Source organism: Pteropus vampyrus, unplaced genomic scaffold (genome assembly GCF_000151845.1).
Source record: "Pteropus vampyrus isolate Shadow unplaced genomic scaffold, Pvam_2.0 Scaffold592, whole genome shotgun sequence".
Taxonomy (NCBI): domain Eukaryota; kingdom Metazoa; phylum Chordata; class Mammalia; order Chiroptera; family Pteropodidae; genus Pteropus; species Pteropus vampyrus.
This window is the reverse complement of record NW_011889373.1, coordinates 498,796-521,859: the sequence shown is the minus strand read 5'-3', so window position 1 is coordinate 521,859 and position 23,064 is coordinate 498,796. Positions and strand designations below refer to the sequence as shown.

Genomic DNA, 23,064 nt, shown 5'->3' with positions numbered 1-23,064 from the left:
TTTTTTTTTTACCCCTTCGGCTTTTCTCTGAGCTCAACATTAGAGCTCCATCCAGATAAGCCAACCACCTCTTGCCACAGTATCCCAGCAGGGCAGCTACAGCGTTTGGAATCTCAGGCCACAATAATTACAACCAAGCAATGCCTCTGAACTCAAGTGTGCATGTACACGTCAGAGGTCAGTGTCACTAAGCCTAGAGTCAACCATATCACTTCTTTAAACTCTTCTATATACTCTCTCTATACTCGTCCTCTGGTGAATTTTTCTAGTCTTGGGTCTTGAAATGCTAATGACTCCCAAATTTATCTATATCCTAGAGGGCTGACCTGAACTGTATGACTAACTGTCTACTCAGTAGTTCCTCTTTGAACTGAATACAGTTCTCAAATTAAACAGACAGATTTGGAGTCCTTCCCAAAAAATTTGATCCTATCACAGCCTTTCTGATCTCAGTAAGTGGTAACTCAGTCCATCTATCTCTGTGCTAAGTCCTAAACCTTGTTGTCATCCCTAACTCTTCTCTTTTTTATATCCCACACCCCATCTGCCAACAGTGTTGTTTCTAACATGAAAATGTATTTAGGACCTAGCCACCTCCCAGTCTCTCTACTTGTTACCACTTCACATCCAAGCCACCATTAATTACTTTTGTATCTATATGATTTCTTAGCCCCCTCCTCATAGTAGATTCTCAAAACAGCAGACTAGAGTGATCCTTTCAAGTCTCTTCTCTGTAATGGCTTCTCATCTCCCTCAGTAAAAATAAAGTGCTCAAAATCACCCACAAAGAGCTATACTATCGGTCCCCATCCCTCTCCACCCCACACTTCACCATGGCTGCAGTTACTTCTTTACCACATCTCCTATGACACTCCACCCCTTATTTACTTTGCTATGGCTTTCTTATGGCTCCTGACACACAGCATGTGTCCTGCCTCACGGCTTTGGCACTTACCTACTCTTTCCTCTTCCAGATAGATATAGCTGAGCTCCCTCACCACTCTCAGGTCAAGATCATTTTCTCCTTGAGGAAGTATTCTACCTTAAGTTGCAACCTTTGCCCCTTTTGTGAATTTCTTTTCTTCCCAGCACTTACCACCATCTGACATCTGTTTGTTGTATTTGTTTATTGTTGCTCTCCCGCTAGAACTGTTAGCTCTATGACAGCAGCATTCCTCGTCTATTTTGTTCATAGCTATGGTCTTTAGCATATAAAACAATGCTGGCACATAATAGGATCTAAGTAAATATTGATGAATGAAAGAATGAACAAATGGATCGGCATATTACAAAGTACATTTAACTCATAGGAAGAACTGGTTTAAAGCTTATTCACAAGTTAGCTGATAGATGTGGACTTAATTTAAATTTTTTATTATGTTGGTATTATGTTCCTTCACTTCTTTATGGTTTAAAGCCTATCATCTAAGTTTGCCCATGCCATTAAATCCATACCAATTTACAATAAGGTGTCCCCAAGAGTTTTGGTCTAATAAGTAATAGAAATGACACTCTGATCCTTGATCCATTTTAGAACAACTATTTCAGAATAGTGTTTGTTACATGTTAAGAAGGATCTGCTGCTCTGGGTTAAGCATTGAACAACAGTTTCATCTTTGAAGTTCACGATTGATTGATTCTGGCAGTAAAGAAAATGATAAGCTTTTGGGATTTTCTTTCAACTCTTAGACTACTAATTAACTATCATTTTGTTTACTAAAATTTGTCATTCGAAACAGATTTATTCATATTTTCATCATCCCCAAATCTGGACTGTATGAATTTTGAAGTCTGCTTTCAGTGTTATGAGGGATCTTTTTTTTTTTTTTAACCTAATTTGGAACACAACTCTAGTTATGGCATACAGTGGGAGAAAATGTATGGCACTTTGCGGTTCTCATTTTCACCACATATAAATGTGGTCAGATTTCAGACATTATTTACTGAATGTCTACTATGTAACAGACACAGGGCATACAACAGTGAATAAGGTGACCCTCCCTCATGGTGTTTGAGATCTCTTAGAGACAGCAGACATACACACAAGGGTTCACTCACACAAACAGTAGTTATCAGAATGCCATACATAGCAAAATCCTCTGCTTCAATAATCAGATGTACCTGAATTGGTGTCTCAGCTCTGCCACCTACTGACTGTATTGCTTGTGAAACATTTCATCTTTCTAGGCCTCAATTTTTGTACCTTTTAAAAGGCAGAAATTATACCTACATCATTAGGTTTGGGAATGTGCACTTAGCTTAGTGCCTGGCACAGAGATAGCCTTTAATAAATATATTCCAGTTTTAGGTGCTAAATTAGTAGATTTTTAAATCTACTACTGTTTTCTCTGTTGACCTGTGAGGGTTCTCTGCATTTTGGAACTTTTAATCTTGAATTAACATGAAGAAAATAATAGTAATTTTTGGAAGCAACTATTTTAGAACTTTTCTTCAGAAATTATTTCTAGTTTATTTGTGTTCAACTCTCCAAAATGACTGTCCTCAAACTTTAGAGTGCATAAGAATCAGCTTGGCTGCTTACTGAAACTGCATAGTCCTGCTTGGTGCACAGATCTGTGTTTCTAATACCATTCCACAGTAAAAGAAACCTGAACTCTTTGGGGGAGATGGCTGATTCTAGGCCTGGGGCAAGGAGAATGCAAGATGAGTTGGAGTATATTGTAGTACCAGAAGGTAGGGAAGTGCTCAAGAAAACAGATTGGGAGAATGCCAAAGGGACACAGGAGCCACCTTAAAGGAGCTCTCAATAGCCAAATCTGGAACAGTTGAGCAATAAAATAAATAATGTGGTATTGGTTTACAATCCAAAGCATACAATAAATACAATAAATTTATAATGATATAAATAAATGAATACATAAATAGAGAAAAGACAAGTCTGCAGTACACAAGAAATCCAAATTATGTATGTAAATACTCCCCTTCCCAGGAGACGGAGCTTAATTCTCTGCTTGTCATGAGTATGGCTTGGACTTAATGATCTGCTTCCAAAGAATAAAGTATGAGAAGTGGGAGGAAATAACTTTACATTGGAGAAAACTGGCAAACACTGCCTTGACCAGGTGATTAAGGTTATCATCATCAGCGATAAATCATGTATGTCCTGTGATGATGAGAACAGACTGCACTTCTGTGGTATTTCCCCCAAAAAACTTATAACATGATCCCAGTGGGATCATGAGAAAATTATGAGAAACATCCAAATTGAGAGACATTATACAAAATACCTGATTTGCCAAAACTGTCAAGGTCATGAAAGAGACTGAGAAACTCTCACAGACCAGAGGAGACTAAAGAGACGTGATGATTAAATGCAATGTGGATTGGATTCTGGAACAAAAGGTCGTTAATGGGAAAACTAGTGAAATCCAAATCTGTTGTTAATAGTAATGGACCAATTTTGATTTGTTAATTATAATAAATATACCATCCCAATGTAAGATGCTAATATTAGGAGAGACTGGATGAGAGGGGTACAGGGAAATGCTCTGTACTATCTTTGCAACTTTGCTGTAAATCTAAAATTATTTCAAAATAAAATACTTTAAAAATGCAGTCCAAGGTCTACAGATCTCAGTGGGGCAAGGGAACCAGCCTTAATGATCGATCTTCGGGATTTTAATGTAGGCGATCAGTAGATAACGTTTTGTTAGATTGTATAGCAAATGGTCCAACTAAAAGTGGAGTACTTAAAAAGCTTTGCAGTGGGTAGTATTTCTGAAGGTGTGGATGACTGTCCTGTCTGGGTGCATCATCCCAAATCTTTATCATATTCCCTGTGCACTCCATGCTCTACTGATATCCAGGGGTTTTAAATCTAAGTCTAGAGATTCCTTTTTAGATAATACCTTTCATTCCAAAGTGTTGCTATTTAAATTTGTTTTGTGTGGAAATTGCTGAAAGAGAAATTGAAGAAAGAGATATGCAGTGCCCCTTCATACAAGTATATGTTACAAAAACTACATTGGAAATCTCTAAATCCAAAGCCCATGGCAGGAGGTAACACGCAAGAGGTATCTTTACTTAAGGTATCTTAAGTAAAGAGATAGCGATTACAGTAGATGCTCAATGTCTGAGGTATTTAAGAGTTGGTCATTAGTTTCCTGGAGATTACTCATCACTCTTGTAGGCAGAAACTCAGATTCTTCAGCATTGTTAGAAAAACTCCTATTTCACTTAGTCTTTCATGATCCATTGATGGCACCCGAGACACTGATTTAGAACTTTGCCCTATGAGAGATGAGGGAATTCAGGAAAGAAGGGAGGTAGGAGTTGAGTCTGGGTATAGACATATACGGGTCAAACATGGGGTGGTGCTGTGGTCATCTCCCAGCCATACTCCATGCATTTCCATCCAAATCTTTCTGTACCTTCCCTAGACTCATCCCAGTCCCTCCTGGGGCAGTTACATATGAAATTTCCTCCCTTCAGCCACATGAGGGTGGTTTCCTGGGGCTCCCACAGGCTTCCTCTTTACTTCTTATGGGACCTCTTGAGAATAAGTTAAAGAAGGCTACATTATGTTATTTTATATGTTGGTATTCTGAGCTGCTGGAAAGATGAGGAAGGTCTGACTTCTACAGGCAGGCATCACTTTTTCCATCATGTGATCATTTGAAGTAAATTTTTATTGATTGTATTGTCGATGTTATTTTTAAATTAGTGGTGAACTTTATTCTCTGGCAGTTGTGCTCTTTTGTAGAATATAAATCCTATGTAGTCTCAGTTATTCTTTTCAGGTTATGGTAGTAACATAATTTGGAAGGTTTCAGCCTGTATATTCCCAAAGCAGTGGACTTGGCTCCAGTGTGAGTCTCCCTTGCCCATGCCAGCAGTCTGTTAACCTTGACCTGAAGTTACCTCAGCAGCTTTCCTCTTCCAGTGCCCGTTCATTTTTTTCAGACCTACCCTCAGAGACTGGCTACTGGTGGGGCTGACAGATCCATTTTTGATCACTTATAGAATCATCTCCACTATAGCTTTAATATAACTCTTCATATGTGGACAGCAATGTCTAACCTTCTAGATATGCTACTGTTTACCCATGATTGCACTGAACTCATCAGTGCTCCTTGTTAGAATTAATTTGCCAGAAAGAGTTCTTCTAATAGATCTGGTGGAATCCCAAAGGTTCCATGGCACTCTTGCACTGGAATTTAAAGTCACATAAATGATGAATCATGTGTCTAAAAAGACCTTGCCTTGTGTAGCCACTCTAGTGTGACAGTCTAAACTTCTGTTCCTTAGAGACAGGCAGATTTCATACCTTTATAAACACTTAGGACATAAAAACTCCTATCCACTCTCTTCCATTTAAAACTTCAGTGTTGGATTTATTTTATGCTTACCGTTTCCTCCTCTGCTCCTCCAGCTCCTGCTAGACCTTGACCTTAAGACTGAGGAGTGAGGAGAGGGGCATGATCTGCTCTTTAACCCTTATCCTTTCCCCTTTTTCTCTCCTCTGGTATTTTGAGGACTGGGGGGAAGGAGGAGGAAAGGGGACAGATGCCTCTAACTTAACTGGTATTGCTGTAGCCCCTTCTTTGCTGTCACTAATTCTTTGGGGGGGCCTATTTATAAGTTGGGTGGTAGGTCCACCATGTTCTTCAAGGGGTCCTAGAAGAAGTCTCCCTACAACACAGTTCCAGGAATAGGAGTTACAACTCTGTGTTGGCCTCTTGCCTTCTTCCCTAGCTGGCTCTTATTCCAACATGCACAACTCACTCCCTTGTTATTGGGGCCCTTTGCCTGGAAAACAGCCCTCTGGGGCAGAGTAACAGCAACATGGCTCAAGCTTTCCACAGTATCTACTTAACCTATGGGGAATTCTTACAACTCGTTTTAATCCTTGGAAAGGGTCTGCTCTATTGCTGACCCTGTTCTCTACCTTTCTTTTCCTCAAGTCCACCCTGTCTTTCATATGGGCACAGGGGGCAGGAGTGAAGCATCAGCCAGTCCACTGCTTAAGTGGATGTCCACTCAGGGAATAAAATGACAGTGACCTTTTCTTGCAGGTACCCTATAATTGGATTTCTTGGAGCTCTCCTCAGTAGTTCAAAGTCTTAGAGTCTAAACAGTAACTTTGAATCTATGAAAATGTGACAAGCCAACCTCGCATGTGCATTAGTGATCCTAGTGGCCCTATCAGCCACCACACTGCTGCTTTGAGATGCTTGACTGCTTGATGGGCAGTATTGTCATTGTTATAAAGGGCTCATATTATCCAATAGTGAGCTACAGTTGGTCAGTGGGATTGATAAGAATAAAACCTTCACATTTAAATTGGGATTTGAGCAGAACTCCAGACCAGAAACTTTGTTTGGTAAATGTTTAATGTATCATTTCATCTGAAAGATGATGTCGCATGCCTCCCATAGCATGCTAGGAGGAAATTAGCTATGAATTCAGAGAACAAGGGTTTGTTTACATGTTACCTAAGGAATTATGTTCCTTAGCCTAATACACCAAAAAAGGAAAATAAAGAAGAAAAAAGTCAAACCATCCATTCTAGGATGAGGCTGAAGTATAGTAAAATGACACAATATCCAACAGAAAAAGTATAAACAATTATGACTAGTAAAAACAAAGTAGCTACTTTGATGAATGTATTCAGACAAGTGGATGACAAAACCCAATAAATATTACCGTATTTCATCGATGCTCTGATTATTCAAATTTTAACTTCTCTGAAAATAGGTATAGTTTACAATCACTGATATGTCATGGATTAGTTGAAAACATGTTTTTTCCCCTCTCTTTTTAATACATAAAAAGTATGTTGTTCAATCCATGGTATATTTGATAAAATACAGCAACGGTTCATCACCCCTGCCCACTCTTCAGAGATTCCCATCTGGGTGAGACCACTACTGTAAATCAATTTCTGTTAAAGTGGGTAGCTGCCAATTCCTTTAATATTGGGAGTTGTCACTGGTTCCCCCACCACACCACTGTGCTAGGGCACAGTCCCCCAGGGCAAGGCTTCTGACATGGGTAGCTCTCATGGTTGGAGTATCAGTAACTGTACAAATAAGATTCAGTTAAGCCACTTCCAAGGTACAGTAAAATCAGTGGCAAAGGAAATTGGAACTTTGCGATAGTCCTATATTGTCAGCCCTAGGTCTTGGGTACCATCAAGCTGAGACAAGGTATCTATTCCTCCACTGCACATACAGCAATCAGCCTTTTCTTAAATGATATGCTTTAGAGGCTTACACTGATGCCGTACTTTAAAATAGCATTATTATCATTTGAATATTATTATCTCATTCCCAAATCTAATATTTGTTACCAATCATGGCTCATCATGAATAGATTAAAGGCTGATTTTTCTTTCCATTTCTCTATTGAAGAAAGATTGATGGAATAGGCTCCAATCATCTTTATAACTGATAGAGTCCATGAAAATCAAACAGGTCAAGCTCTTCATTTCACAAATAAGGAAGTAACAGCCCCAGAGAAGTTGTTGATTTCCTCATTTTCCCATAACAAGATACCAATTGGTGCAAACCAAAATGGGACCCAGTCTCCAAATTCACTGTCTTCCCTCCCTTCCCTCCGCACTGAACACAGTTCCCTCCTAATTTAACTGGTGATGGTTATGCCAGAGGTTTTTACAATGGAACAGTTTACCTCTAGGCTTCTTATGCTGGTTCTTATCAGGCTATTAATAAAGGCATATCACAATATACTAATTCAAGCCCAGATATGATCAAAATGGAAAAAATGGTGGCTGGTACCTATTTTTAGCTGATTTTTATTTTTACTGTTTTAAAATGCTTTAGAACAACACCAGTTGGGACAGGCAAAGCAGGTGAAATTCTTTCCATCTTTAGACCAATACTGTGAGCTCAAAAAAGACCCATGATATGCTTGATTTCTGACTGGAATTGAAACTTGTGGTTTTTGATTCCTAATCTAGTACTCAGGAGCATCATACCATGAGCTGACACTCTTGGAACACAAGGCAGGATGTCTTGAAGAGAAGAAAACCTAATAGAACTTGCAATATAATTGGGCCAGTTAGGAAGGAATATAGGTATAGGCTGATATTTCTTGTTATTATCTGAGAAGTGGCAACCTGAACCTTTAGACAATTTTGAACTTGTTTGGTTTGATGGTGAGATCATTTTCAAGGAAGTTGTCTTTAAGCTAAATAAATTGATGAGGTTTCGTTATAATTCTAGAGTAATGTCTGAAGAAGTAGAGGAGATGAGAAAGAATTAGTTCTATTTAAAGTTAATGAAACTTCAATTTTACAAAGATATGTTTTTATTACTTAGATTACATTATTAAGATCCAGGTGCATACTAAAAACTAAAATGAGATAAACCAATAAAAATAATAATTCCCCATAAACCTAGAATTTATATTAGTTTTTCATTAAAACCATTACATTTCACTTTGCTATTTCCTGTTTTAAAATGTTAAAATTCAAGGCAAACTCTAGTTTAGACAAAAACAGAAGTAAATAATTATCTACTAGGAATTTTAGTATTCCTCAATTTACCATGAAAAGATACTTTATTCCAGCATACACCATTCAGTTTGCTTTCTCCACACTACCACCTCCTGTATTATTTCCATTATCCTAGAAATTCTGTGCTCACGCAGTTTGATTATGGACTGCTCTGCTACCAATATTCTTGGGGAGAAAATAAAGTAATTGCCTGAATTAATGTATTCTGAGTTGCTAATGAAGATATGTGTGGTAGACACCATTGATTACTGATCTTTTAAAAACCATTTTACCCCCTTCTTCCTAAGAGAACCCTAATTTGTAATAATGCACCCAGTTGTGATCTACCCAGTTGCTAGAGGTGAATCATAATTAATCTAAGTCAGTCATGGCAACATTGTTCCCTTTTCATGATCCGTAGTAATTACAGGATAGCTAAAATCTTGTGCTCTCTTGAGGGTGGTCATACTATAAAAAGAGGGGGTCTGAAAGGGTGGTAATATGTTAGAAGGAGGGATCTAAAAGAGGGTATTTCAAGTTGTGTTAACCTATATGCACAGAAACAATGGGCAGGGCTTCCTTAAGGCAAAGATAATTTCTTTTACTCAAGAAGTTATATGCCTGGGGTGTGACTACCCACCATGACCTATCCAATTAAGAATTTATGATCAGATCGCTCTGTGAGCTTTCTGCATCTGGATGTCTGTTGACTTCCCCAAGTTAGAGAAGTTTTCAGCCATAATTTCTTCAAATAAATTTTCTGTCCCTTTCTCTCTTCTCCATCCAGGATTCCTATAATGCAAATGTTGGTCTGCTTGATATTGTCTCATAGGTCACTTAAGCTATCTTTACTTTTCAAATTATTTTTTTTCTTTTTGCTGCTCTGATTGGGTGAGTTCTACTACTCAGTCTAAGAGTTCACTGATCCTTTCTTTGTTTCATCTAGTCTACTTTTTAACCCTACCCCCACCCCCAGTATATTTTTCAGTGCAGTTATTGTATTCTTCGGCTCTGACTTCTATTTGATACTTTCTTATATTTTCTCTTTGTTGAAGTTCTCACTTTGTTCTTCTCTCAAGCTCACTAAGCATCTTTATGAACATTATTTTGAACTCCTTATCAGGTAAATCACCCATCTCCATTTCATAAGAGTCTTTTTCTGAGGCTTTATCTTGCTCTTTCGTTTGTAACATATTCTTATGTTTCTTCATTTTGTTTGACTCTCTGCGTTGGTATCTGTGCATTAGATGAAACAGCCACTCCTCCCAGCCTTGAAAGTGTGGCCTCCAGTAGGAAATGAACCTTATCATTCAATTCTGTCCTAGCTCTTGGTTATCTGTCAAAGTTTTGTGATTGTCTAAGCAGCCTATTTTAATTTTAGTGCCTCCTAGTAGTTGAGGGTGTGCCAAGATATGTCAGTATCTTAAAGGGGAAGATGTCAAACAGCGCTTAGATTCAAGCTGATTGGAATCGAGAGCCTTATGCTGCAGCTTTTTAAAGAATGCAAATATATACAGCCCTATGGGACCATACTTCAAGTTCTGCTGGCCACCAGAGCAAGGTGATATAGAGGTTTCCCCTCTGTGGCAGCCACAAAAATCATGGCAGCATACAAGGGTACAAGCTCCTTTCTGGGAGCTACAGCAACCTGGAGCAAAGCAAAGGGATAGCGCAAAGATGGCATCCACTGGCCTCTGTCCCTGGAGAGCCTTCACTAGGCCCCTAGGTATGTTTCAAACCAGAAGCATACCTCTCAAGTGGAAACTGTAGAGGACAATCAAATAGGCCTTATTTATAGAAAGTCTAGGGGTCTGTTTGTATATGCTCTCTACACTGTGCCTAGGGGTGATAACCTGCCCAGAACTGTCTCTCTGTTTGTTACAGTCCCATGGGACCCACAAACACGAGCCTTGCTGGCTTCCAGAGCCAGGTAATCTTACGCATCCCCTAGCCCCCCAAAAAATGAGCACTGGACACATGTACAATCTCCACTCTGGGAGAAACTGATGTTCTGGAGCATGGCAGAGGGAGAGCTCGAAGATAGCATCTGGCTTTTGGAAGGTTTTGGAAGGTCAGCCCTTAGATGTGTGTTTAATTGTTTAAACACCCTCAGGCTGCAGCTATGAAGATAAGCTAATAGGTCTCTTTTACAGAAAGACTTAGCACTTCAGTTTGTTGAGTCTTGCTGGTTAAGAACTTTTTCTCAGTTGGTTACAGTCCTGTATGGACCTGTGAGCATAAGCCCCACTGGCCACCAGAGCCAGGTGACCTAAAGGTGTTCACTGGGTGGCAGCTGCAAAAATCAGTGTGCCAGATGAGGGTACAAGCTCCTTTCTGGGAGATACTAGTGAGCTGAAACAAGGCAAAGGGAGAGTGCAAAGATGACACCTGCTGTCCGCTGTCTCAAGAGAGTACTTCAGTAAGCCACTATATGTATGTTAAATTAAATGCCTGCCCCTCAGGCCCATGCTTTAAGGTAAGCAAGTAAACCTTTTTCACACAAAGTCTGGGTGCCTTTCAGCTGGCTTTTGGTGCTAGGCAAATCTGCTCACATGAATCCTTTAAGGACCATTTCTCACTTTGCTATAGCCTTGTGGCTCTCCTGGCAGTGAGCACTACTGGCTTTCAAAGCTAGATGTTTTGGGGTCTCATCTTTCAGGTAAAGGCCTTAAAAGTTGGGGTGCCTGATGTGGGATTTAAACCCTTTGCTGTTCAGGGAGAAGCTTGTGGTTTTGAGTTTCCTATTGATTATGGGACACTACACCGCATTGAGTGTTGGATTTATAGAGAGATCGTGTCTTACTTAGACTCTCTTACCTGCTTGATGTTTGGGTTTCTTTTTTCCTTTTACCCAATGTGTAAGAGTTGCTCAGGTAATTCTTAGGTTTTGTTTTGTTTTGTTTTGTTTTTTCACAGAAATTTGTTCCATATGTAGCTATAGATTTGGTATGTCCATGTGAGGAGTTAAGTTCAGGATGTTTGTATGTTGCTGTCTTATACCAGAACCTTGAAAGAATGAATTTTTAGCAGTCAATTTTTAATACTGGTCATGAAAGATATTTTTGGACTTGAAATTGCTCTTGCTGCCTCTTACTCCAGTACAGCTATCAATTTCCCCCTCAAGTATGCTGAATCCAAATCTTAACAGTTTCTAAATGACTGTATCTAAACTGTAGAGGTTTTACTTTATGTAAGCTGTGTGCCTGCCGCCTTGCAAAATAATAGTCATCGTAATTATTTTTAAAAAGACACAATAAAAGCACACATTCTTCTTCATCTTCCAGCTATATATTTTTTTTAATTTATTGTAAAATAAATTGACATTATACTCAGCATAAATGTTGTTTCTTGGCAACATGTCTATACTCTAGTGGCAGTTTTCAAAATAATGCCTTACTTTTTACATAGTAATATACAAATGTTTTATCTTTAAATTTCTCAAAGTTATATCTACATATTTCTACCCTGTGGACAAAGGAATTAACACAAAGATGTTAGTGACTTATGTCATTCCAGCCATTTTCCTCAGAATATCCATCTTGATAAAGAATCTTAAAAATTTTGAACAACCTCTTCCTGGAATGTCCCAACTTGTTCTCAACTAGGCAGCTTTTCAGGTTAGGATTGTGGCTTTTATCCCTCATCTCCTACAGTCTTTCCTTCCCTTCTCTGTCATGCCTGTCCAAGGAAAGGAGGAAGCCATGTGAGTGCTGGATATAGATGCTGCTGGGCCCTCCTCAGCAACACAAACTCACTGGAAACATCACCCATTTCCAAAGTTCACTAGGTTGGTTATAAGCTAATTAATCAAAGATTGTAAAATATTCTCAGCCCCACTCTGAATTATGAATAAGATCCTTCAGGCCTTGAGTCACTCAAATTCCAATAAAAAAAAACAGCAGTGAAAAAATTAAAAACAGAAAAACACATATTTTGTAAAGGAACAACTAATATTGTTTGTTCTAAAACTCACCTACTGTAATGAAACATCTACTTCTTGGGGTTTTTATCTCTGAAATGGTTCGGACCTCTCTGGCACATTCAGATTGCATTTATTATTTGTATAATTTTAGCCTTATCTAAAACTACTGAGACCCTTTAATGAGTTTTTTTGTCATTAAACAAATTTTCATTCCCTCTAAAACACTGCTTTACCAAGTCTTGGAATCATTTACTATTCTTGAGTATCTTTTGGCTTCTTTCAGTAAGATAAAGAACTATTTAAATAGCTTACGAAGACATAAACTGGGTTTATTTGTTTGAATGACAATTATATTAGTTTTGATTTCAAGTGAATTTTCATCTGATCTCTGGCCTAAAGAACAAATAAGTCTAGTTCCCAAAGAAATCTGTCATTTAAGTACCTTTCTGTCAGATAAATGTTACTTTAATTGAAATTATTTAATTTATGAAATGAGCCAGCTCACTTTTGACTACATATTTAACATGACTGGAAGATAGAATTTTCTAAGAAAATAGCCAGACAGGTTCAAAATGTCTTACACATCAAAGCAGATTGTTTTTTGGTTTGCTCTGATGCCAGGCCTCTTGGGTTCAAATCCCAGCTCCAACATCTATGTGTTAAATGCCCTGGGTTTATTATTAGGTAAGCTCTCTGAATCTCCATTTCTTCATCTGCAAGTGGGGATGGTAATTAATATCTTCATTATTGGCTGCGGCTTGAGTTAAGGATTGAGTTACTATAGGTAAAGTAAAAATCTGATTTTGTAACTATTTTTGTCTAAGTTTTGTTTTTAACCATTCAGAATAAAAATCTGATTTTAGTGTGTAGGTTTTTTTATTTAATCATGTCAAAGAAACCAAAGAAATTGAATTATACCAATCAGCCATAAAAAGAAATCATTTTCATGTGCATTATTAATGCTTGGTTATCCCAAAGTGATGTGGATAATATAAAAGAGCCACTTTTTAATGTGTTTATCCAAGGTTAGCATTATGTAATTATTTGAAATCACATATATTTTTTTTTAGATAAAATTAAATGGGGGAAAAGGAGATGGTGATCTAAGAGATTAGGAATTAAGAGGGGAAATCCTCATCTGCAAGTAAAAGAAAATTGAGTACAAATGAGATACTTGGTAGGGCTCCATAAGAACATGATAAAAAAAAATTTATTCCTAGAAGTGATGTCAGTATCATGGGAAAATGAGTCATTCCTTTGTCTCTCACCTTTAAATTACAACCAGTAGGACATCTATAGCCAAACATAGGATCCTCTGCACAACACACCAGGATGCCCAAAAGATCCGTATACCTGAAGGTGGGCAGATTGGACCTCATGGAGTGGGTGGAACCAGAGGAGCAGCGGTGGCAGAGCGCATGACCTGAGGTTCCAGGAACTATGGCTGCACCCGCACCCCAGGTACCACACCATGGCGGTAGCACCTGCAACCTCAGCTGTCCCACCAGTGGGGGCTGCACCCAAGACCCTGGTGCCCATAACAGCAGCTGTGCTTACAACTTGAGGCTGCAGGAACAGCGATGGCACTCACAACCCTGCAAGACTGACAGCAAGGCACCAATGACCTCAGAGGTACAAGCAGCGACAAAGGCACCAGTGATACCAATGGCAAAGGCAGTGGAGGGTGAAAAGTGCTAGCTCTCAAATATAAGTAGAGTCAACTCAGGTGTTCACTACTTTAGATATGCCAGAAGAGGAACAATTCATCAAACACTATGAAAAAAGTACAGTGATATAGTACCACCAACAGAAATGGACAGTTCTCCAGAAACTAATTTTAAAGTTATGGAAGTTTGCAATCTGATAGAGAATTCAAAATAGTTGTCATGAAGAAACTCAACAAGCTGTAAGAAAATTCCAAAAGACATTTTAATGAACTAAGGAATAAAATGAATGAGTACTTTACCAAAGAGATTGAAACTCTAAAAGAGAACCAAACAGAAATTATAGAGCTAAAGAACTCAAGAAATGAGATGAAGAATGAATTAGAAAGCAGTGGAAATAAAGCCGAGAGAGAATTAGTGAGCTCAAAGATAGGAATCTAGAGATGATTCAGGTGGAAGAGGAGAACTAAGATCTTAAAAATATGAAGAAACTCTAAGAGAACTATCCAACTCCATTAGGAAAAGCAACATAAGGATAATGTACCAGTATCCCAAAAGGAGAAGGGAGAAGAGAGCTTATTTAAAGAAATAGCTGACAGGACACCTAATTACCTCAATGCAAAAAGACCTTCTCCAAGACACACTAAAATTGTCAAAAAGTCAATGATAAAGAATTTTAAAGGCAGCCAGGGGGAAAAAAGTCAGTAACCTAAAAAGGTAACCCCCATTAGGTTATTAGCACGTTTCTCAGCAGAAACTCTACAGGTCAAGAGAGAAAAGAATGACATATTCAAAATATTGAAAGATATAAATCACCAGCTAAGAATATCCAGCAAAGTTATCCATTAGATGTGGAGAAATAAAGGTTTCCATGACAAACAAAAGCTGAGGGAGTTCACCATTACTAGACCTGCCGTACAAGAAATGTCGAAAGGAGCTCCTTTACCTGAAATGAAAACGGAAAAGTATACAAAACTTTGAATAATGTAATAGAGAGAATCAGAAAATTGCAAAGTTACTTCAGAATACGATATTAATCACTAAAGTTTAACATAAAGGTTGAGGGAAAAACACATTAAAATAACTATTTTAATTTGTTAACAAACTCACAACAGAAAAAGGGACAATTTGTGACAGCAAAAATATAAAAGGAGAGAAAGAAAAGGGCAGAAACTTTATAGGCAAATGAAGATAAGACAGTATTAGCAGAAAAAGGACAATTTTATCTATGAGACATTTTACACACATGGTAACCACAAAACAAAATCTAGAGCAAAGACAAAAAAGAAGAAACTGAGAAAAAGTCATAGAAAATCACCAAACTAAAATGGCAAACAGAAATACAAGGGAAAATAAACAATGAAGATATAGAGCAAACAAAACAAAAGATATAATGGCAGTAGTAAGCCCTCATATATCAGTAATTACCCTCAATGTAAGTGGAATAGACTCACCAATCAAAAGTCACAGAGTGGCTAGATGGATTAAAAAACAAGACCCAACTATGTGATGCCTGCAGGAGACTCATCTGAGCTCTAAAGGCAAACATAGGCTCAAAGCAAAATGGTGGAAGATGATACTCTAAGCGAACGGTAGCCAACAGACAAAACAGACTTCAGCCAAAAAAGGTAATAGGAGCCAAAGAAGGACATTATATAATGATAAAGGGAACGATTCATCAACAACACATAACATTCATCAGTGTGTACATAAGCAGCATAAGAGCACCAAAATATATAAAGCAACTATTAACAGAATTAAAAGGAGACATTCACAGCAACGCAATAATAGTAGGGGGACATTAACACCCCACTCAATAAAATGAGTGTAAAAGGAAAGTACCTAAACAAAATAAATGCCACATGTGACAAACTGACAGCTTGTGTCATACTCAATAATAAACTGAAAGCTTTTCCTCTAAGATCAGGAACGAGACAAGGATGCCCATTCTCACTACTTTTATTCAACATAGTATGGGAAGTCCTGGCTAGAGCAGTCAGGCATGAAATAGAAATAAAAGGCATTCAAATTGGAAAGGAAGAAGTAAAACTCATTATTTGCAGATGTCATAATTTTACATATGGAAAACCCTAAAAGGACTCCACACACACACACAAAACTATTAAAAATAATAAATACAGTAAAGTTGCAAGGTGTCAAATCAGTATACAAAAATCTGTTGTTTCTATACACTAAAGTGAAAAATTAGACAAATTAAGAAAACAAACCCATTTACAACTGTATCAAAAAGAATAAAATACCTAGGAATAAATTTAACCAAGGGGCTGAAAGACCTGTACACTGAAAACTATAACACATTGTTGAAAGAAATTGAAGAAGACACAAAGAAATGAAAAGCTATTCAATACTCATGAATTGGAAGAATTAACATTGTTAAAATGTCCATATTACATAAAGCAGATTCAATACAATTTTTATCAATGGCATTTTTCACAGAAATAGAACCAAAAGTTCTAAAGTATTATGGAACTATAAAAGACCTTGAATAGCCAAAGCAATCCTGAGATAAAAAGAACAAAGCCAGAGGTATCACACTCCCTGATTTCAAACTATACTGCAAAACTACAGTAAACAAAAGCGTGGTATTGACAGAAAGAGAGCACAGTGATCAGTGGAACAGAATTGAGAGCCCAGAGATAAACCCATACATATATGGACAACTAATTTACAACAAAGGAGTAAAGAACATACAATGGAGAAAGCAAAGTCTCTTCAATAAATGGTATTGACTTGAACATGACCAAAAACTATAAAATACATAGAAGAAAATAGTAAGCTTCTTGACATTGGTCTCAGTAATATTTGTGTAGATTTGACTACAATAGCAAGGGAAACAAAAGCAAAAATAAATGAAGCCACATCAAACAAAAGCTCCTGTGCACAGCAAAGGAAACCATCAATAAAATGAAAAGGCAACCTAGTGAATGGGAAAAGATAATTTGCAAATTATACATCCAATAAGAGGTTTAATATCCCAAATATATAAAGAACTCATACATCTCAACAACAATTAAAAAAAAACCTGATTAAAAAATGGGCAGAGGATCTGAATAGACATTTTTACAAAGAAGACATATAGATGTCCAACAGGCAAGTTGAAAGATACTCGATATTACCAATTACTGGGAAATGAAAAGCACAAATGTGATATCACCTCACACCTGTTAGATGGCTATCATCAAAATGTGACAAGAAATAATAAGTATTGGAGAGGATGTGGAGAAAAGGGAACCTTCATACACTGTTGGAATGTAAATTGGTACAGCCATTATGGAAAACAATATAGAGGTTCCTCAAAAAATTAAGAATAGAACCAGCAAATCCACTTCTGGGTATTTATCTAAAGAAATCCAAAACATAAATTCAAAAAGATATATGCACCCCTGTGTTCATTGAAACATTGTTTACAATAGCCAACATATGGAAGCAACCTAAGTGTCCATTGATGGAGGAATGGAGAAAGAAGATACGATACATATACACAATGGAGTATTACTTGGTCATAAAAAAGAATGAAATCTTGCCATTTGCGACATCCGGACCCAGAGGGTATTATGCTAAGTGAAATAAATCAGAGAAAGACAAATACCATATGATTTCATTAATGTGGAAGCTAAAAAACAAAATAAATGAACAAGCAAAACAGAAACAAACTCAGGTATAGAGATCAAACTGATGGTTGCTAGATGGGAGGTTTGGGGAGATGGGTGAAGAGATTAAGAAGTACAAATTGCCCATTAGAAAAACAGTCACAGGATGTAAAGTATAGCATAGTCAATAATATCGTAATAATTATGTATGGTGTCAGATAGGTACTAGACTTATAGGGGTGATCACTTTGTAAGGTATACAAATGTCTAATCAGTCTACGGCCATGCTACCCTGAACAAGTCCGATCCCGTCTGATCTTGGAAGCTAAGCAGGGTCGGGCCTGGTTAGTACTTGGATGGGAGACCACCTAGGAAGACCAGGTGCTGTAGTTGTAAAAAATAAAAAAATAAGGAATTGTAAGCTGATAAGGAAGGTCCTTGCAATTTCTGAGGTCAACCGAGGGTTGCCTCACCTAAAAAAAAAAGAAAGAAGAAAAAAGAAAATTAAAGTTCGTTAAATAAATAAATAAATAAATGTCTAATCACTGATAGATACCTGAAACTAATATAATGTATGTCAACTGTATTTGAAAATAAAAAAAATTATTTCTATAAGGGAAAAAAATGTCATAGCTGAAAATATTAATAACTGCAAGTCTATAAAAAAATTTTGTTCTGACTCTTTTAGGAAGGCTCCAGAGTGAGCACCATAATTTACTTGTAATTTTTTTGTCGTGGAAAATATAGGCTGTAGGTTGTTCAATCCAACAAATCTGATTTGGAGATTTTGTTCATTATGTTGATAGAATCTAGACATTTGTTCATGTGATAGTTTACATCTTTCGATCATACTGATTTTCAATTTATTTTGTCTTTTATTTTCAGAAAGAGTTTTGGAACACCTACACAAAAGCGCAACAAGGAGAGAGTAACAGAGGAAGTGACTGGTTTCAATTTTACCTTACTTTTCCATTAATCTTTAGCCTCTTCTTTATTCTCCTTGTCGTTTTCCTGGTCTGGAGATGCTTCCTAAGAAACAAAACTCACAGACAAACAGTGACCGAAAGCCACATCCCTTTCCCTGAGCACCTTAATATTATTGATCCGTCCCTTCCACCGGATGAAGTGTTCGATAGCAGTGGATTGTCGCCAGGCTTTCTAGATTATGTAGTTGGGCGCTCAGATTCTGTCTCCACTCGCCTGTCCAACTGTGACCCTCCACCAACCTATGAGGAAGCCACTGGCCAGGTGAACCTTCAGAGTAGTGAAACAGAACCTCATTTAGACCCACCGCCAGAGTATGAGGACATCATCAGCTCCAATGCAGCCTGTGCCATTCCTATGGTGCCTATGGCCACCACCATCAAATGAAACTGCAGACTTCTTTCTACTATAATCGTTTTTAAAATACTAATGAAAGAACTTTCTAGCACTTTACCACTACATAACTGTGCATTGACTTATTGGACTCTGACAGCATACCACTTCACATTTTCTGATTTGTTTCATTAATTTTGTTTCCTACTATAAAATCATTATCTATGCTCATTTTTGCTAATGGAAATACATGAAGAGGGAAAAACAGTGGAGGTCTTCATGTAATTTGATGAGTTATACATATATGTGTGTATGTGTATATATGTGTATTCATGTATAAATACATACATGGCATGTGTGTGTACATCAACCCAGCATATGTGCAACTGTCTTAAAAAGCCATTAACTTCTGTTTGAATCACCTGTAAAGAGAACATTACTCACCAAAACTAGGGGGAAAAAAGGCACCAACATTTTGTGTAATAGATAGCAATATGCTGTTAAATTTTGAAAAGATGAATTTAGCATGTTTTCTAATTCTTACTGGCTTTTGTTAACCTCCTCTTTCTTCATCTACCTTAAAAGGAAAAAAAAAGTGCATATAGTCCATCTCGATTTTAGAAACATCTCAGAAAGAGACAGAGAGAAGGCAACAGTAAATAACTTGCCTTTAGTGTATAGCTAGAAAATCATCAGTCATTAATGGCATTTGGCTAATTTTGTAGGAGAGATTTTTTTGTTGAGTGCATTCCCCTCCCCAAATTAAGCAGCGCTTGCTTATTATCTTTGGATGTTTCATGCTATTTGTATTAACATCTTAGTGGGGAGGATTTCCTGGCAACAGAATAATTTCTAAAGTAGATGTATGTATTAATAATAGGGAACAGATAAAGATTTCTCCTTTGCTCACTGGCGACAATAATTATTTTCTTCTCACTGTTTCATGGTCTTTTATTCTACTGTTTATTCCCTCACTCACCACCACAGAATCTTCGAGCACCTAAGAATTTAGCTAAAATTCTTAAAATTATTTTCCTAATGTTTTTATATAGATTGAAATCTTTGCCTCAAGATGATTAGGAGGCAATTCGCCATTAAATTAAGAACTGTGATTTTTTATATTGCTCTCCAGTTGGTGGAGGAAGATTGCAAAGTCTGTCGTGCCAGGTGCACAATAAATCTAGTTATATTAGCTTCACACAGATCTCATTATTGTTGCTATTTCATTTTTGTATTTTCATCAGACTTTTTTAACTACAAGATTTGTACTTTTCCCTTGGAACAGAGAACAGGCTGTGAATGAACTGCCAACATAAACTGGCTCAGAAAGAAAAAGTAAGACAGTTGTTTTCGTATGAAGTTCCATAATATATGCACTGATGAAAAATTCATTACATCAGTTAGGGAAATGTGTCTGCCACTCCCAAGCCTCCTTAGTGTTGGATAAAATGGTTGACGAGGCAGATAGAATGCAGATTTCAGAAGTGTCATACCGTGCTGCCTCTGTCTCTATCCCCACTGACCCCTTCCTCAATCTTGCCCTAGAACCCAAGGAAGGGGAAACGCTGGGGAGAATCCCGAACTAGGGGTCAGATGAAGTGAATTCTAATCCCATTCTGCAACATAATTGCTGTGGTACCTGGGGAAAGACCCATACCTGACCCTCAAATTCCTGAATTCTGAAACAGTGATAAGATCATTTGTCTTACCCATCTCCAGTGGCTTCAAAAGGATCTAATGAGATGGTGTACGTGAAAGTAATCTGTAAGATGTGAAGTCATCTAAGTGTACGGTCATAGCATTGTTCTTATATTGCTTAAAGAAGAGTTTTCTTCCTGTTTCCCTAAAACCTATTAGAGTTTTCACATAGTGAGAAATAGAGTAGTCTGCTCCATAAGTGGCTAACATGTTCCTAATCTGAAGTTGTGGGTTATTAAAGTTCTGTCATTCTCTGCTCTATACCAAGGCTGTGCCAACTTAAAGATGCCAGCCAGCTTAGCACAAACAGGATTAAGCAAAATATTAGAAAGGGAACTAAGATGTGTATGTTTAGTTAGGTTTTGTAGCTTTCATGAGCTAAAAATGAGTAACTCTTGACCTTGGCCTTAGCATAAATGGTTTTGAATTTGGCCATGGGTACGTGGTGATCACTGGCTCCAATTAAAGCTGAAAGTGGGACTGTTTGATCCAATGACGTGTGTGTGTGTGTGTGTGTGTGTTTATTTTGGTTTATTTTTAAATGAAAAGTAAGGCTCCTTCTGTGTGAATTTTTTAGGTCTTTAATATCAGGCCTTAGATTAAACCAGCAGTTTTCAAAAGTGTAGCCCATGAACAGAACCCCTGGGAGTCCTTGAGAGCCTTTCCATGAGATCAAAACTATTTTCATAATACAAAGATATTATTTGTCTTTTCACTCTCTTGAAAAGGAATTGAAAATGTAAAATGATACCATCTTCCCACAGATCTTTTTTCTGATTTAAAAAATATTTTTAAAAAATTTAAATCTTATGTTAGCATGTAATGGACTTTTTAATTTTTGAATGGATAAATACTTTAAAATTTTCAATTTTATTTTCAAATATGGCAATACTGATAGATGTCAACACCATAAACAAAAGCTGTTTGGTGTCCAGGATCCCCAGTAAATTTTAAGAGTATGAAGGGGTCTGGAGACCAAAAGTTTGAGAATCACAGGATTAGACAAAGGAGCAGAATGTTTTATTATTAAGTATATATTCTTGCAACTTTATTTTATATTTTAAACTCCTGATATTGGAATTAATGCTGCCTCTTAGAGATACCTGAATTGCAGTATAATAAGGAATGTTGGTCCTTGAAACAAAAGGCAAATACTTAAACTGATCAATGACTACAGCTTTTTAAGAGTGTTGGTCAAAGAAAATGCTCTACTTCATTGTGATAACTGGTATCAGCCATTGGTCTGGCAGCATTTGTGTCATGATACCAGAATAAACAAAATACCACTTTCTTCAAGAAGCATTCTCTTAGGTTTGTTTGGTTTGGTTGGATTTTGGTTGGGGTTTTACATTTTTAAAAACCCTTTTGCTATCCTATCTGGCTTTATAAACCAAGTTTCTTAACATTGTTATAATTAAAGGGGCTGTCTGGAATAATATATATTTTTTATGCTTTTGCCTTTCTTACCTGATTGATATTACATTCACCTTTGATCATTTTTAATAAAGTTTTATTTTTGCAAATATATTTAGTACCTTTCTTAAGCAGTAACTAAATCGAATCAACCAATTTGCATTTAAATGAAAGAATGGCTTAATGGTCTTCCAGTGGAATAGTTTCCAAACCTCCACATGCAGTGGCTGTGTCTGGAATCCTAGAAATGGCACTTTCTGCCTCCCTGCTTTGAATGTCACAATGAAATCTATCTGTTTAAAGTAAATTAAATGATTTCTTCTTTCCCTTTTGATCAGTACAAATACAGATGCTTGATTTGTTTGATTCGTTGTTAATGATGATTTGATGATTGATGATCTGATACTATAACTGTGGAGATAGCTTTAACTTGGTTCTGTGTAAATAGCATGTATTTTGTTTCACATTTTTAAACACTTGGTTTACATTAAATTATGGTATTTAACTTTTTACGTTTATACTGGGTAAGGTTTTTCTTATGTTTCTATGTTTTTGGTATGCTAAATAAAGCTATTTTTTAAATCCAACAGATTTCTTCTACTGTATGTTAATTATTATATTATGGTTAGGTGACAAACATGCTGCATAAGCTCTTACTGTGTGTGTGTGTGTGTGTTTTTAAACTAGGTAAAATTGTTTTTATTTTTTTTCTTACAAACTTAGGGAATATTGCTCAGTTAAGAATCAAAAATTATCTGATGAAAACCTCAGGGTGTTCTCAGCAAGAAAGAAATTTCTGTAGTACTTTTGAATGATGCTGACATGATACAAGTTGGGAACACTTGCTCCAAAGGGATCAACTGAGCTCCCTTTTATAGTGTATTCTGTCAAGTACTGGTAATGGTGTTGTCTGCAGATACCAAGGAGCTGTTTTTTTCCTCAGCAGAACAGCTTACATTT

At 37.1% G+C, this 23,064-nt stretch overlaps 1 protein-coding gene and 1 pseudogene across 4 annotated transcripts in view; both read left to right on the top strand.

The window, feature by feature from the left end:
- The window catches only part of PRRG1 (proline rich and Gla domain 1), an 86,571-nt gene extending 63,880 nt beyond the window's left edge, over positions 1 to 22,691 (top strand). For all 4 annotated transcript variants that reach the window (XM_011384565.2, XM_011384567.2, XM_023525664.1 and 1 more), the window contains exon 4: positions 18,562 to 22,691. In XM_011384565.2, coding sequence (XP_011382867.1) covers positions 18,562 to 19,047 — 486 coding nt within the window. In that variant the 3' untranslated portion in view covers positions 19,048 to 22,691. The remainder of the gene's footprint in view (positions 1 to 18,561) is intronic.
- On the top strand, positions 17,951 to 18,069 carry LOC111733622 (annotated as a pseudogene).
- Positions 22,692 to 23,064: the final 373 nt, after the last annotated feature.